Source organism: Coregonus lavaretus (genome assembly GCF_964263955.1).
Source record: "Coregonus lavaretus genome assembly, chromosome: 22".
In the NCBI taxonomy this organism is placed as follows: Eukaryota; Metazoa; Chordata; class Actinopteri; order Salmoniformes; family Salmonidae; genus Coregonus; species Coregonus lavaretus.
Window position 1 is genome coordinate 27649041 of NC_140009.1, and position 13022 is coordinate 27662062.

General features: G+C 43.5%; 1 protein-coding gene across 1 annotated transcript in view; it reads right to left on the minus strand.

Moving 5' to 3' along the window:
• LOC311149759 (protein bicaudal D homolog 2-like) overlaps positions 1–13022 on the minus strand; it is a 33641-nt gene that overhangs the window by 2539 nt on the left and 18080 nt on the right. Inside the window, exons 8-9 of the mRNA XM_084186978.1 lie at positions 5468–5619; positions 546–873 (exon numbers count right to left, since the gene is read on the minus strand). Of these exons, the coding sequence (XP_084043104.1) occupies positions 546–873; positions 5468–5619 (480 nt within the window). The remainder of the gene's footprint in view (positions 1–545; positions 874–5467; positions 5620–13022) is intronic.

Genomic DNA, 13022 nt, shown 5'->3' on the forward strand with positions numbered 1-13022 from the left:
TGGTTGGTGCAGAATTTGAATGGGAAGAGCTTGTGGATGTCATCTCTGAAGAACTTGATTTGTAAACAACGTTGTGTTGTTCTCTACAAACAGAAACCTCCAAGGTTGGCTTTAACACTGGCTTAACAGTGCCCTGTGGGTCCAATATGTTGACAGAAGGGACACAGCAAGACCTGGAAGAGGCCAGATTCTCTATCGATCTGGAATAGGAAGACTTTACTCTGGTGGCAGAGGACGAGGAGTACAAAGTGCAATTGGTGAAAAAGGTGCCTTCATGATTAAGGCCTGAAGCCCGTCTGGCGCCACTTACAAGAGCACGGCTAAAGACGGCACTATCCAGGGTGGATGTCATCCTGTTCCTCCCAAGGACTCAGCCCTGTTCGGAACACATCAGTGACACTACGACTTCTAATGAAAGTGGCATCCCTGGGGAGCTTGGCTCCTCTGCGTGGTCGGGGAGCGGTACGGGTAGAGGAGGAAGAGGTATATAGGGGAGGAAGAGGGCCAGGATGGAAGGAGGTAGTGGTGGAAGACAGGGTTCTTACAGGGCTGGTGTGGAAGCTGCGGGTGAGGGCTCGGAGGTGGTGGGTGGCGGTGCTGGGCACGCTGTTGGTGAGGACCGGGCTGGAGCGGGGGCTGTTGCGGCGGGGGCTCCGGCCCGTCTTGGTGCCTAGCTCCTTAGCCCTGGCGCGGCGGGGGCTGCTGCAGAGGCTGTGGGGAGACAAATGGGCCTCCAGGTCCTCCAGGCGCTGGGTCAGGGCCAGCTTCTGCTGGATGGCCATGCGGAGCAGGGAGTTCAGGGTCTTCTTCTCATCCTCTGCCGCTGCTAGCTGTCTCTGCATCTCATCCAGCTGGGTGACATACTGGTCACACCTGGAGACACATGCATGTTAGAGCAACAAATTAACACACATTTAGTAGACATGTTAGACAGATAAATGTGTTATATGAACTGTACACACAGACAAAACATATAAATCAACAGCTATGATGAAAACACAGAGAGAGGAAGATGACAGACATACAGAGTGTACAAAACATCAAGGACACTGCTCTTTCCATGACAGACTGACCAGGTGAAAGCTATGACCCCTTATGGACGTCACTTGTTAAATCCACTTCAAATCCGTTTAGATGAAGGGGAGGAGACAGGTTAAAGAAAGATTTTTAAGCCAATTGAGACATGGATTGTGGGTGTGTGCCATTCAGAGGGTGAACGGGCAAGACAAAATATTTAAGTGCCTTTGAACGGGGTATGGTAGTAGGTGCCAGGTGCACCAGTTTGAGTGTGTCAAGAACTGCAACGCTGCTGGGTTTTCCACACTCAACTATTTCCTGTGTGTATCAAGAATGGTCCACCACCCAAAGGACATCCAGCAAACTTGACACAACTGTGGGAAGCTTTGGAGTCAACATGGGCCAGCATCCCTGTGGAACGCTTTCGACACCTTGTAGAGTCCATGCCCTGACGAATTGAGGCTGTTCTAAGATTTTGTACACTCAGCTTCTAGAAGAGAAGACCGACAGTAAGATCACATGGGACAAACCCAAGAAGAGAGAAAGCCAAGAAAATACAAAGAAAGCAACATTTCATTTCTGAATTCGTTGAATAATAGTTAAAATTTCTGAGTGAGGTCAACATGACACTGTGGGGCAGTTGCTCTAAATGTCCATTTGGTGGCACCATTACACAAAGTTTAGCAAGTCAAATTTCAAGAGGGTCAGTGCTAAATACTGTCAGTCAGAATCAGATGTCTAGGCCTAATCAAATTTCAGCTTATTTACTGCCTCTATAGAAGAAACAGAGCTTATTGTAGAGTCCATGTAGTGTCCATGCCCCGACTAATTGAGTCTGTTCTGAGGGCAAAAGGGGGTGCAACTCAATATTAGGTGTTTTGTACACTCAGTGTATTATGTAATTCTGTTATTAGGCCCATAAAAATGTTTAGTGCATGTGTGCACACATAGAGGAGGTTCTGTACCGGGAAGAAATTAAATCTACTTTTACCCTTGGTAAAACACCCACATCCACTTAGGCAAACCTTACAAACACAGCAACAGTAGCTACTACAGTACAGGACAGTCCAGTACAGAACTGTGTAACCAACATCAAGACACAAATAACAAAATCGCTTTGTCCTGCCACACACTAATTGAGGATACACATGCCAACACTCAAAAACACATACTGTATCTGCCTATCAACAAACAGAACACCACATGTGAGTCAGGGCATAGCCTACGTTCTGCACAGGTTAACTGTCTCGGTCCACTCTTGGTTGCTAGCAGCTATCCCTACAGTCTGTTAGGGGTGGGAGAGGGAGAAGGGAACGTTGCATGGAGTCGCTTTCCCTGACCCGACTTGACGCACAGGTCGGTCCAGGCTGAGGCTCCAAACAGGGCAGTGCATGTGTGTGCTAATCTGCATGTGAGAAGAGGGATTGTTGTGGACTGCAGAGTGGTAAGAGGCCTCTAATCCGATTAGATGACACTGTAGTGACAATCTCTAGGATGTGTCCTAAATGGCACCCTATTCCCCATTTAGTGCACTCCTTTTGACCAAGGCCCATAGGGCTCTGGTTAAAAGGTAGTGCACTATAAAGGGATAGGGCTCCATTTAGGACGTACACAAACTCTAGTCTACCATGTCATGACATGTCTGACTGTCTCATCTAAACAAGAGCACAAAACCTAAACATGACGATTAACGTTAGTTGCTTTAAGGTGGAGAACAATTCTTTCCACTGGAATGAGTCTGTCCGCTGCTAGGTCTAAATCTGCTCGCAGCAGCAGAGAAAGGCTAGTCTGTGGATGTGCAGCCGAGTGGAAAATAGGCCTAGAACGATAATCTAAAAGTAGACCTACCACAGGACTTCAGACAAATGTCACGCAATATGTATATTTTGGATTGTAGCATAACACTAATTGATGCACAAAATGTAAATACTTTGTGTTATCCTCAGAGATTTTCAATACAGCGTATACAGTCGTGGTCAAAAGTTTTGAGAATTACACAAGTAATGGTCTTCACAAAGTTCGCTACTTCAGTGTTATGAGATATTTTTGTCAGATGTTACTATGGTATACTGAAGTATAATGACAAGCATTCCATAAGTGTCAAAGGCTTTTAATGACAATTACATTAAGTTTATGCAAAGAGTCAATATTTGCAGTGTTGACCCTTCTTTTTCAAGACCTCTGCAATCTGCCCTGGCATGCTGTCAATTAACTTCTGGGCCACATCCTGACTGATGGCAGCCCATTCTTGCATAATCAATGCTTGGAGTTTGTCAGAATTTGTGGGTTTTTGTTTGTCCACCCGCCTCTTGAGGATCGACCACAAGTTCTCAATGGGATTATGGTCTGGGTTGTTTCCTGGCCATGGACCCAAAATGTCGATGTTTTGCTCCCCGAGCCACTTAGTTATCACTTTTGCCTTATCACGCTCCATCATGCTGGAAAAGGCATTGGTCGTCATCAAACTGTTCTTGGATGGTTGGGAGAAGTTGCTCTCGGAGGATGTGTTGGTACCATTCTTTATTCATGGCTGTGCTCTTAGGCAAAAATGTGAGTGAGCCCACTCCATTGGCTGAGAAGCAACCCCACACATGAATGGTCTCAGGATGCTTTACTGTTGGCATGACACAGAACTGATGCTAGCGCTCACCTTGTCTTCTCCGGACAAGGTGTTTTCCGGATGCCCCAAACAATCGTAAAGGGGATTCATCAGAGAAAATGACTTTACCCCAGTCCTCAGCAGTCCAATCCCTGTACCTTTTGCAGAATATCAGTCTGTCCCTGATGTTGTTCCTGGAGAGAAGTGGCTTCTTTGTTGCCCTTCTTGACACCAGGCCATCCTCCAAAAGACTTTGCCTCACTGTGCGTGCAGATGCACTCACACCTGCCTGCTGCCATTCCTGAGCAAGCTCTGCACTGGTGGTGCCCCAATCCCGCAGCAGAATCAACTTTAGGAGAACTTTAGGTCCTGGCGCTTGCTGGACTTTCTTGGGTGCCCTGACGCCTTCTTCACAACAATTGAACCGCTCTCTTTGAAGTTCTTGATGATCCGATAAATGGTTGATTTAGGTGCATCTTACTAGCAGCAATATCCTTGCCTGTGAAGCCCTTTATGTGCAAAGCAATGATGACGGAACGTGTTTCCTTGCAGGTAACCATGGTTAACAGATGAAGATCAATTATTTCAAGCAACACCCTCCTTTTAAAGTTTCCAGTCTGTCATTCTAACTCAATCAGCATGACAGAGTGATCTCCAGCCTTGTCCTCGTCAACACTCTCACCTGTGTTAACGAGAGAATCACTGACATGATGACAGCTGGTCCTTTTGTGGCAGGGCTGAAATGCAGTGGAAATGCTTTTTTGGGGATTAAGTTCATTTTCATGGCAAAGAGGGACATTGCAATTAACTGCAATTCATCTGATCACTCATGACATTCTGGAGTATATGCAAATTGCCATCATCAAAACTGAGGCAGCAGACTTTGTGAAAATTTGTATTTGTGTCATTCTCAAAACCTTTGACCACGACTGTACATTTGAGGCTGAATTCTGTTTCTAATTTGTCAAATGAATCAATAAAAAACATTACTGTGCTTCTCCAACTCAGGAGGTCTAGATTGGTGTTATTCTCTGTGATTGTGAACAAAAATATAAACAAAAATATAAAACGCAACATGCAACAATTTCAACGATTTTACTGAGTTATGAGTTACAGTTAATAAAGAAATCAGACAATTAAAATAAATTAATCAGTCCCTAATCTATTGGATTTCGCATGACTGGGCAGGGGCGCAGCCATGGGTGGGCATAGGCCCACCCACTAGGGAGCCAGGCCCAGTCAGTCAGAATGAGTTTTTCCCCAAAAAAGGGTTTTATTACAGACAGAAATACTTCTGTTTCATCAGCTGTCCGGGTGGCTGGTCTCAGACGATCCTGCAGGTAAAGAAGCCGGATGTGGAGGTCCTGGGCTGGCGTGGTTACACGTGGTCATGGGTTGTGAGGCCGGTTGGACATACTGCCAAATTCTCTAAAACAACGTTGGAGGCGGCTTATGGTAGAGAAATTAACATTCAATTCTCTGGCAACCGCTCTGGTGGACATTCCTGCATGCCAATTGCACGTTCCCTCAAAACTTGAGACATCTGTGGCATTGTGTTGTGACAAAACTGCACATTTTAGAGTGGCCTTTTACAGTCTCCAGCACAAGGTGCACCCGTGTAATGATCATGCGGTTTAATCAGCCTCTTGATATGCCACACCTGTCAGGTGGATGGATTATCTTGGCAAAGAAGAAATGCTCACTAACAGGGATGTAAGCAAATAAGCTTTTTGTGCGTATGGAACATTACTGGGATCTTTTATTTCAGCTCATGAAACATGGGATCAACACTTTACATGTTGCGTTTATATTTTTGTTCAGTATAAAAGGACAGTATATAAATGACTGTACCTGCTGGCGAACATGACCCTCAGTGAAGAGAAGGTGGCAGCGTCCTCCTTCAGGGCCTTGAGCTCGTTCCTCAGCTTCACCATGGTCTCAGACACCATGCTCTTCTCGGTCTCATACTTGGTCTTCAGGTTGCTCAGAGCCAACTCTGCCGTCTGGAATAGAAACATTATGGCTCATTGTTAGAGCTGGGAAGAATACATCAAGTAAAAAACAAACTTCAAAGTTTACCTCTCATCTGTCAGTGCAACTTAACAAAAAATGACCATGATTGCGTAGATGGGGCAGTGTTAATTCTGGCATTCATTCAAATTTTTGTCATTTTAATAATGATTTAGTCTATTGTCAAAATCACAAAAACAGTGGGCCACTTTAGTCAACTAAATGCCCTTTCATTTTAGACACATCACATTTGTATTGCCTCATTAACCTATAGTAAACAGAAATCACTGACTGCCATGGTCACAAACATATAACCTTGTCCTACCAACATATTGTTCTGCAGAACACCCTATTCTCTTCACAACAGCAGAAATATGACAAACATATAAGAATTATCTGCCCATGAAAATTCCTAATTCAGCCTACATAGATATTGCACATTACATACAAACCAAACAGACACACACATGCGCAGAAAGAGAGCGCGAGAGTGAGAGCGAGACAGCGCCACAATCACCAGATGGTGCCGCAAAGTATTGGCAAAGTAGTACGGGTTGCACTAAACTTTGAGCCCGAATCAAGTCCAAAGTCCCCTGTGCTCGAATCCAAGTCTGAGTCATGAGCTGAGTTACGAGTCCCTATGGCTGAAGTCCGAGTCCCAGTGCTCGAGTCCTGGTCCAAGTGCTCAAGTCTGAGTCACTAGGTCCACATTAACTCAAAATAAAAGTGATTTACCCAGTCAGATATAGTGTAGAGCCAAGAGGAATTAACTCAATCAATTGTTTACTATCCCTTTTCTTTTCTTTCTGTGCCACCAAATGTTTGCATATAGGCTACTGGTAATGTTACCAGGGTCATGTTCAGTTGCATTTCGTTTTCGAACATCGCAGATAGAAATTCCATGAAACGAGCCGACGTTATTCCTTATTCAACATGTCAGAGAGGCATGTTTGTTCTACACAGAATATTTATATCTGAACGTTCCAAAACGTTGCGTCCTGCTGAACGCACCCCAGGTTGTTCGCTATAGCTTGCTAATGAAGTAACATGACGGAACAAGGTGTAGCCTAAACATATGGTTAACGTCTATGGGATCGGTGTCACGTATACGGGACGGTTGAGCTAACGTGCACTAATGTGATTAGCATGACTGTTGTAAGTAACAGAAAACCTTCCAGGACATAGACATGTCTTATATGCTATTGTTTGAGGAGAGTGCACAACAACAACAAAAAACTTAGCACGGCAACTGGTTTGATACATTCACCTCTGAAGGTAAATAAAGTACTTACATTCTGTAATCTTGCTCTGATTTGTCATCCTGAGGGTCCCAGAGATAAAACGTAGCATAGTTTTGTTTGATAAAATCAATTTTTATATTCAAAATGTAGGAACTGTGTTCTACAGTTTGAACCCTTGTTGTCTCTGGCACCACACCCACCCCGCCATCTAGATGTGTGAAAGTTAGTGTATAAGCTCATGATCCATTATGTATGACATTCCTGGGAGTGTGTAAACTTAGATTTTGTATTACCATATCATTTTTGTATGTTCTCTACAGTTATGTATTTTATATCAATTTATATATTGACCAATTCGGCACATTTGGGCAGACTTGATACAAAATAGTCCAGTATTTCAATGCTTCACTGGATCAATCTGAAACTTTGCACACACACTGCTGCCATCTAATGGCCAAAATCGAAATGCGCCTAAACTCCTATATGATATTATGGCCTTACTCTTGCATTTCAAAGATGATGGAACAACAACAAAAACACGTTTTTTTGTTTGTATTATCTTTTACCAGATCTAATGTGTTATATTCTCCTACATTAATTTTACATTTCCACAACTTAAGTGTTTCCTTTCAAATGGTATCAAGAATATGCATATCCTTGCTTCAGGTCCTGAGCTACAGGCAGTTAGATTTGGGTATGTCATTTTAGGCGAAAATTGAAAAAAAGGGTCCGATCCTTAATAGGTTAAACGGTCCGGTCCGCAAGTAGTCTAGTTTTAGAATGACCCGCGATATGCTTTATGAATGTAAAATCCAGCCAACCAATGCACAATAAAAAGAAAAAAAGTAGCGGCGGTATTAAGGGTCATATCTCTTGAACGGTAAGGGTTAGAATCAATCCGTTTTCTCTGAGGAAAAGAGGGAGACTTGGATACAGAATCTGGCTATGAAATGCAGTGGGGGAAAGTGGGAGGGTTGAACGAGACTACAAATTCAAGCATAGAAAAGTAGGCAGAGAAAAACATTACATTTTTATTAAAACATCTGAAAGTATTCAGACCCCTTGACTTTTTCCACATTTGGTTACAGCCTTATTCTAAAATGGTTTAAATTACCTTTTTCCCCCTCATCAATCTACACACAATACCCCATAATGACAAAGCGAAAACAGGTTTAGAAATGTTTGCAAATGTATTACAAATGAAACAGAAATACCTTATTTACATAAGTATTCAGACCCTTTGCTATGAGACTCGAAATTGAGCTCAGGTGCACCCTGTTTCCATTGATTATCCTTGAGATGTTTCTACAACTTAATTTGAGTCCACCTGTGGTAAATTCAATTGATTGGACATGATTTGGAAAGGCATACACCTGCCTATACAGTGAAGGAAAAAAGTATTTGATCCCCTGCTGATATTGTACGTTTGCCCACTGACAAAGAAATTATCAGTCTATAATTTTAATGGTAGGTTTATTTGAACAGTGAGAGACAGAATAACAACAAAAAAATCCAGAAAAACGCATGTCAAAAATGTTATAAATTGATTTACATTTTAATGAGGGAAATAAGTATTTGACCCCCTCTTAATCAGAAAAATTTCTGGCTCCCAGGTGTCTTTTATACAGGTAACGAGCTGAGATTAGGAGCACACTCTTAAAGGGAGTGCTCCTAATCTCAGCTTGTTACCTGTATAAAAGACACCTGTCCACAGAAGCAAATCAATAAATCAGATTCCAAACTCTCCACCATGGCCAAGACCAAAGAGCTTGTCAGGGACAAGATTGTAGACCTACACAAGGCTGGAATGGGCTACAAGACCATCGCCAAGCAGCTTGGTGAGAAGGTGACAACAGTTGGTGCAATTATTCGCAAATGGAAGAAACACAAAATAACTGTCAATCTCCCTCGGCCTGTGGCTCCATGCAAGATCTCACCTCGTGGAGTTGCAATGATCATGAGAACGGTGAGGAATCAGCCCAGAACTACACGGGAGGATCTTGTCAATGATTTCAAGGCAGCTGGGACCATAGTCACCAAGAAAACAATTGGTAACACACTATGCAGTGAAGGACTGAAATCCTGCAGCGCCCGCAAGGTCCCCCTGCTCAAGAAAGCACATATACAGGGCCATCTGAAGTTTGCCAATGAACATCTGAATGATTCAGAGGAGAACTGGGTGAAAGTGTTGTGGTCAGATGAGACCAAAATGGAGCTCTTTGGCATCAACTCCACTCGCCGTGTTTGGAGGAGGAGGAATGCTGCCTATGACCCCAAGAACACCATCCCCACCGTCAAACATGGAGGTGGAAACATTATGCTTTGGGGGTGTTTTTCTGCTAAGGGGACAGGACAACTTCACCGCATCAAAGGGACGATGGACGGGGCCATGTACCGTCAAATCTTGGGTGAGAACCTCCTTCCCTCAGCCAGGGCATTGAAAATGGGTCGTGGATGGGTATTCCAGCATGACAATGACACAAAACACACGGCCAAGGCAACAAAGGAGTTGCTCAAGAAGAAGCACATTAAGGTCCTGGAGTGGCCTAGCCAGTCTCCAGACCTTAATCCCATAGAAAATATGTGGAGGGAGCTGAAGGTTCGAGTTGCCAAACAGCAGCCTCGAAACCTTAATGACTTAGAGAAGATCTGCAAAGAGAAGTGGGACAAAATCCCTCCTGAGATGTGTGCAAACCTGGTGGCCAACTACAAGAAATGTCTGACCTCTGATTGCCAACAAGGGTTTTGCCACCAAGTACTAAGTCATGTTTTGCAGAGGGGTGAAATACTTATTTCCCTCATTAAAATGCAAATCAATTTAACATTTTTGACATGCGTTTTCTGTTTTTTTTGTTTGTTATTCTGTCTCTCACTGTTCAAATAAACCTACCATTAAAATTATAGACTGATCATGTCTTTGTCAGTGGGCAAACGTACAAAATCAGCAGGGGATCAAATACTTTTTTCCCTCACTGTATAAGGTCCCACAGTTGACAGTGCATTTCAGAGCGAAAACCAAGCCATGAAGTCGAAGGAATTGTCCATATTGTCCACATTTCTGGGGAATGGTACCAAAACGTTTCTGCAGCATTGAAGGTCCCCAAGAACACAGTGGGCTCCATCATTCTTAAATGGAAGTCGTTTGGAACCACCAAGACTTTTCCTAGAGCTGGCCGCCCGGCCAAACTGAGCAATCAGGGGAGAAGGGCCTTGGTCAGGGAGGTGACGAAGAACCCGATGGTCACTCTGATAGAGCTCCAGAGTTCCTCTGTGGAGATGGGAGAACCTTTCAGAAGGACAACCATCTCTGCAGCACTCCACCAATCAGGCCTTTATGGTAGCGTGGCCAGATGGAAGCCACTCCTCAGTAAAAGGCACATGACAGCCCGCTTGGAGTTTGCCAAAAGGCACCTAAAGGACTCTCAGACCATGAGAAACAAGATTCTCTGGTCTGATGAAACCAAGATTGAACTCTTTGGCCTGAATGCCAAGTGTCACGTCTGGAGGAAACCTGGCACCATACCTACGGTGAAGCATGGATGTGGCAGCATCATGCTGTGGGGATGTTTTTCAGCGGCAGGGACTGGGAGACTAGTCAGGATTGAGGGAAAGATGAACGGAGCAAAGTACAGAGAGATCCTTGATGAGAACCTGCTCCAGAGCGCTCAGGACCTCAGACTGGGGCGAAGGTTCACCTTCCAACAGGACAATGACCCTAAGCACACAGCCAAGACAATGCAGGAGTGGCTTCGGGACAAGTCTTTGAATGTCCTTGAGTGGCCCAGCCAATGCCAGGTCTTGAACACGATCGAACATCTCTGGAGAGACCTGAAAATAGCTGTGCAGCGACGTTCCCCATCCAACCTGACAGAGCTTGAGAGGATCTGCAGAGAAGAATGGGGAAAAACTACCCAAATACAGGTGTGCCAAGCTTGTAGCGTCATACCCAAGAAGACTCAAGGCTGTAATCGCTGCCAAAGGTGCTTCAACAAAGTACTGAGTAAAGGGTCTGAATACTTATGTAAATGTGATAGTTTTTATTTTTAATACATTTGCTAGAATTTCTAAAAACCTGTTTTTGCTTTATCATTATAGGGTAGTGTGTAGATTGAGGGATAACTATTTACTCCATTTTAGAATAAGGCTGTAACGTAACAAAATTTGGAAAAAGTCAAGGTGTCTGAATACTCTCCGAATGCACTGTAGCTAGACTTGTTTTACTATTAAACTCAATCCACTAGGCACAGACGTCAGTTCAAAGTCTAGTTTTGATTTGGTTGTTGTCAACTAACATGAATTCAACCAAAAATGTCACCCTGTCATTGAATTTAGTTTAAATGTTGGGTGAAAAAAATGACAAAATTCCCTTACGTTGATAACTTTTTGCAAATCCAATTAGTTTTCCACATTGATTCAACGTCATCACATTACATTTTTTGGTTGAAATGACATGGAAACATTGATTCAACCAGGTTTTGCCCAGTGGGAATGCTGCGATTGTTTTTAATTTCGTAAAGCAGCTTGTTTTTTATCCAGAGAAATGGTAGCTAATTAGAAGGCTGGTTGTGACTGGTTAGCTACGGGGAAGCAAGAGTCGCCTGCACGATGTGTATAATCGGAGCCGGAGCCTGTCTGTCTGCCCAAACGTATCGCTTGCTCCCCCGCAGCTCACCAGCTGATGTAGGCTGTGTGCCGGGTGTGGCGTGGGCTGCGCTTCTGTGCTGCTAACATTAATTTTGCTCATCACTGAAAAGCTCTCAATCTCTCTAAAAACTCTTGTCATGTCCACTTAGTAGTCAAGAGATAATTTTGTCAACTGAAATGAAAAATAATTTTAGTTTTTTCTTGTTCTATTTAGCCAGTTATAGTCTCGTCAATTGCCACTGAATAGGTGTTTCACAAATATTTGTCTATTTTTATTGACAAAATTAACACAGATGGGGACATATTTGTAGCGATGAAAATATCAACCCTTTATTTAAACAGAAACAAGAACTACAGCATGTACCCTGTCAAAGCAAATTACCAAGAATGAATTGGTAAATATCTTACTTTAAAGTTAATTGGCATTCATCAGTACAGTCAGACATGATACTGCTTAATGAGGCTTGCAAGGCTTTACTGAATGACAAATACTATTTCTAGCACTGTGTGCTACTGTGGGGAACAAAGAAAGCTTAAGCAGAAGTCTTTAATGATTAAGTTAATAAATATTACAGTTCTGTCTACATTTTTCACAGTAGAAAAAAGGATTGAGCCAGACAACTGAATTCAGTGTCTAACCCGTGACAGAGCGGCTACCCTAAACGAGCGAAGATTAGCCTTACAGTGTGTGTGTTTGCATGTGAGAGAGCGAGTGAGTGAGAGCAAGTGAGAGAGAAAGTGAGAGTGAGAAGGGGGTTGACAGCAGAATCAGGTCAGCCATGTCTGGAGGCATACAGAGTAGATGGGAGGACGGAGCAGTGTACTGGAAGATCTCTGAGGAAGACGTCATCATACTCATTTTACATTTTAGTCATTTAGCAGACGCTCTTATCCAGAGCGACTTACAGTTAGTGAGTGCATACATTTTCATACTGGCCCCCCGTGGGAAACGAACCCACAACCCTGGCGTTGCAAGCGCCATGCTCTACCAACTGAGCTACAGGGAACCGTTATTCCTACTACAGCTCTCCATCTTCGACCGTCCAATGACGTCTAGCCTACCCCTTCCCCCTCTTCTTAGGGAATATCATTTCAGTTGTTCATGGAAAAAGGAAATATTGATCGCAAAAAAAGATTAAAGACTGAATTGAACAAAGGAACATCCCCTCCAGGCAGACTGGTGGTGCTAGCAGTCAGAAGGGGTTTATTGAAAGACAGCAGTCCCTGAAACTGGAACAGGATCAAAACTTTACTGTTGTTGCTATGGGTCAGATACCCTAGGCTTTATTGACAAGCCAAGGAATTGGAACAGGATGAAAACCTTCACAGCAAGCCAAAAAGTAGAGAAAGACCAAAGGAAGTCCTATTAAATGTTGTTGATATCGAGTTATAATGTTCTCTACCGACTTTGGTCTGAGGATTACAGGTCATGGACTGGTTAGGCTGAGAGTCAGTCAGCCAGACCCTCAATGGAAGAATAAATCCTTCAGGGAATGAAACTTATTTTCAAC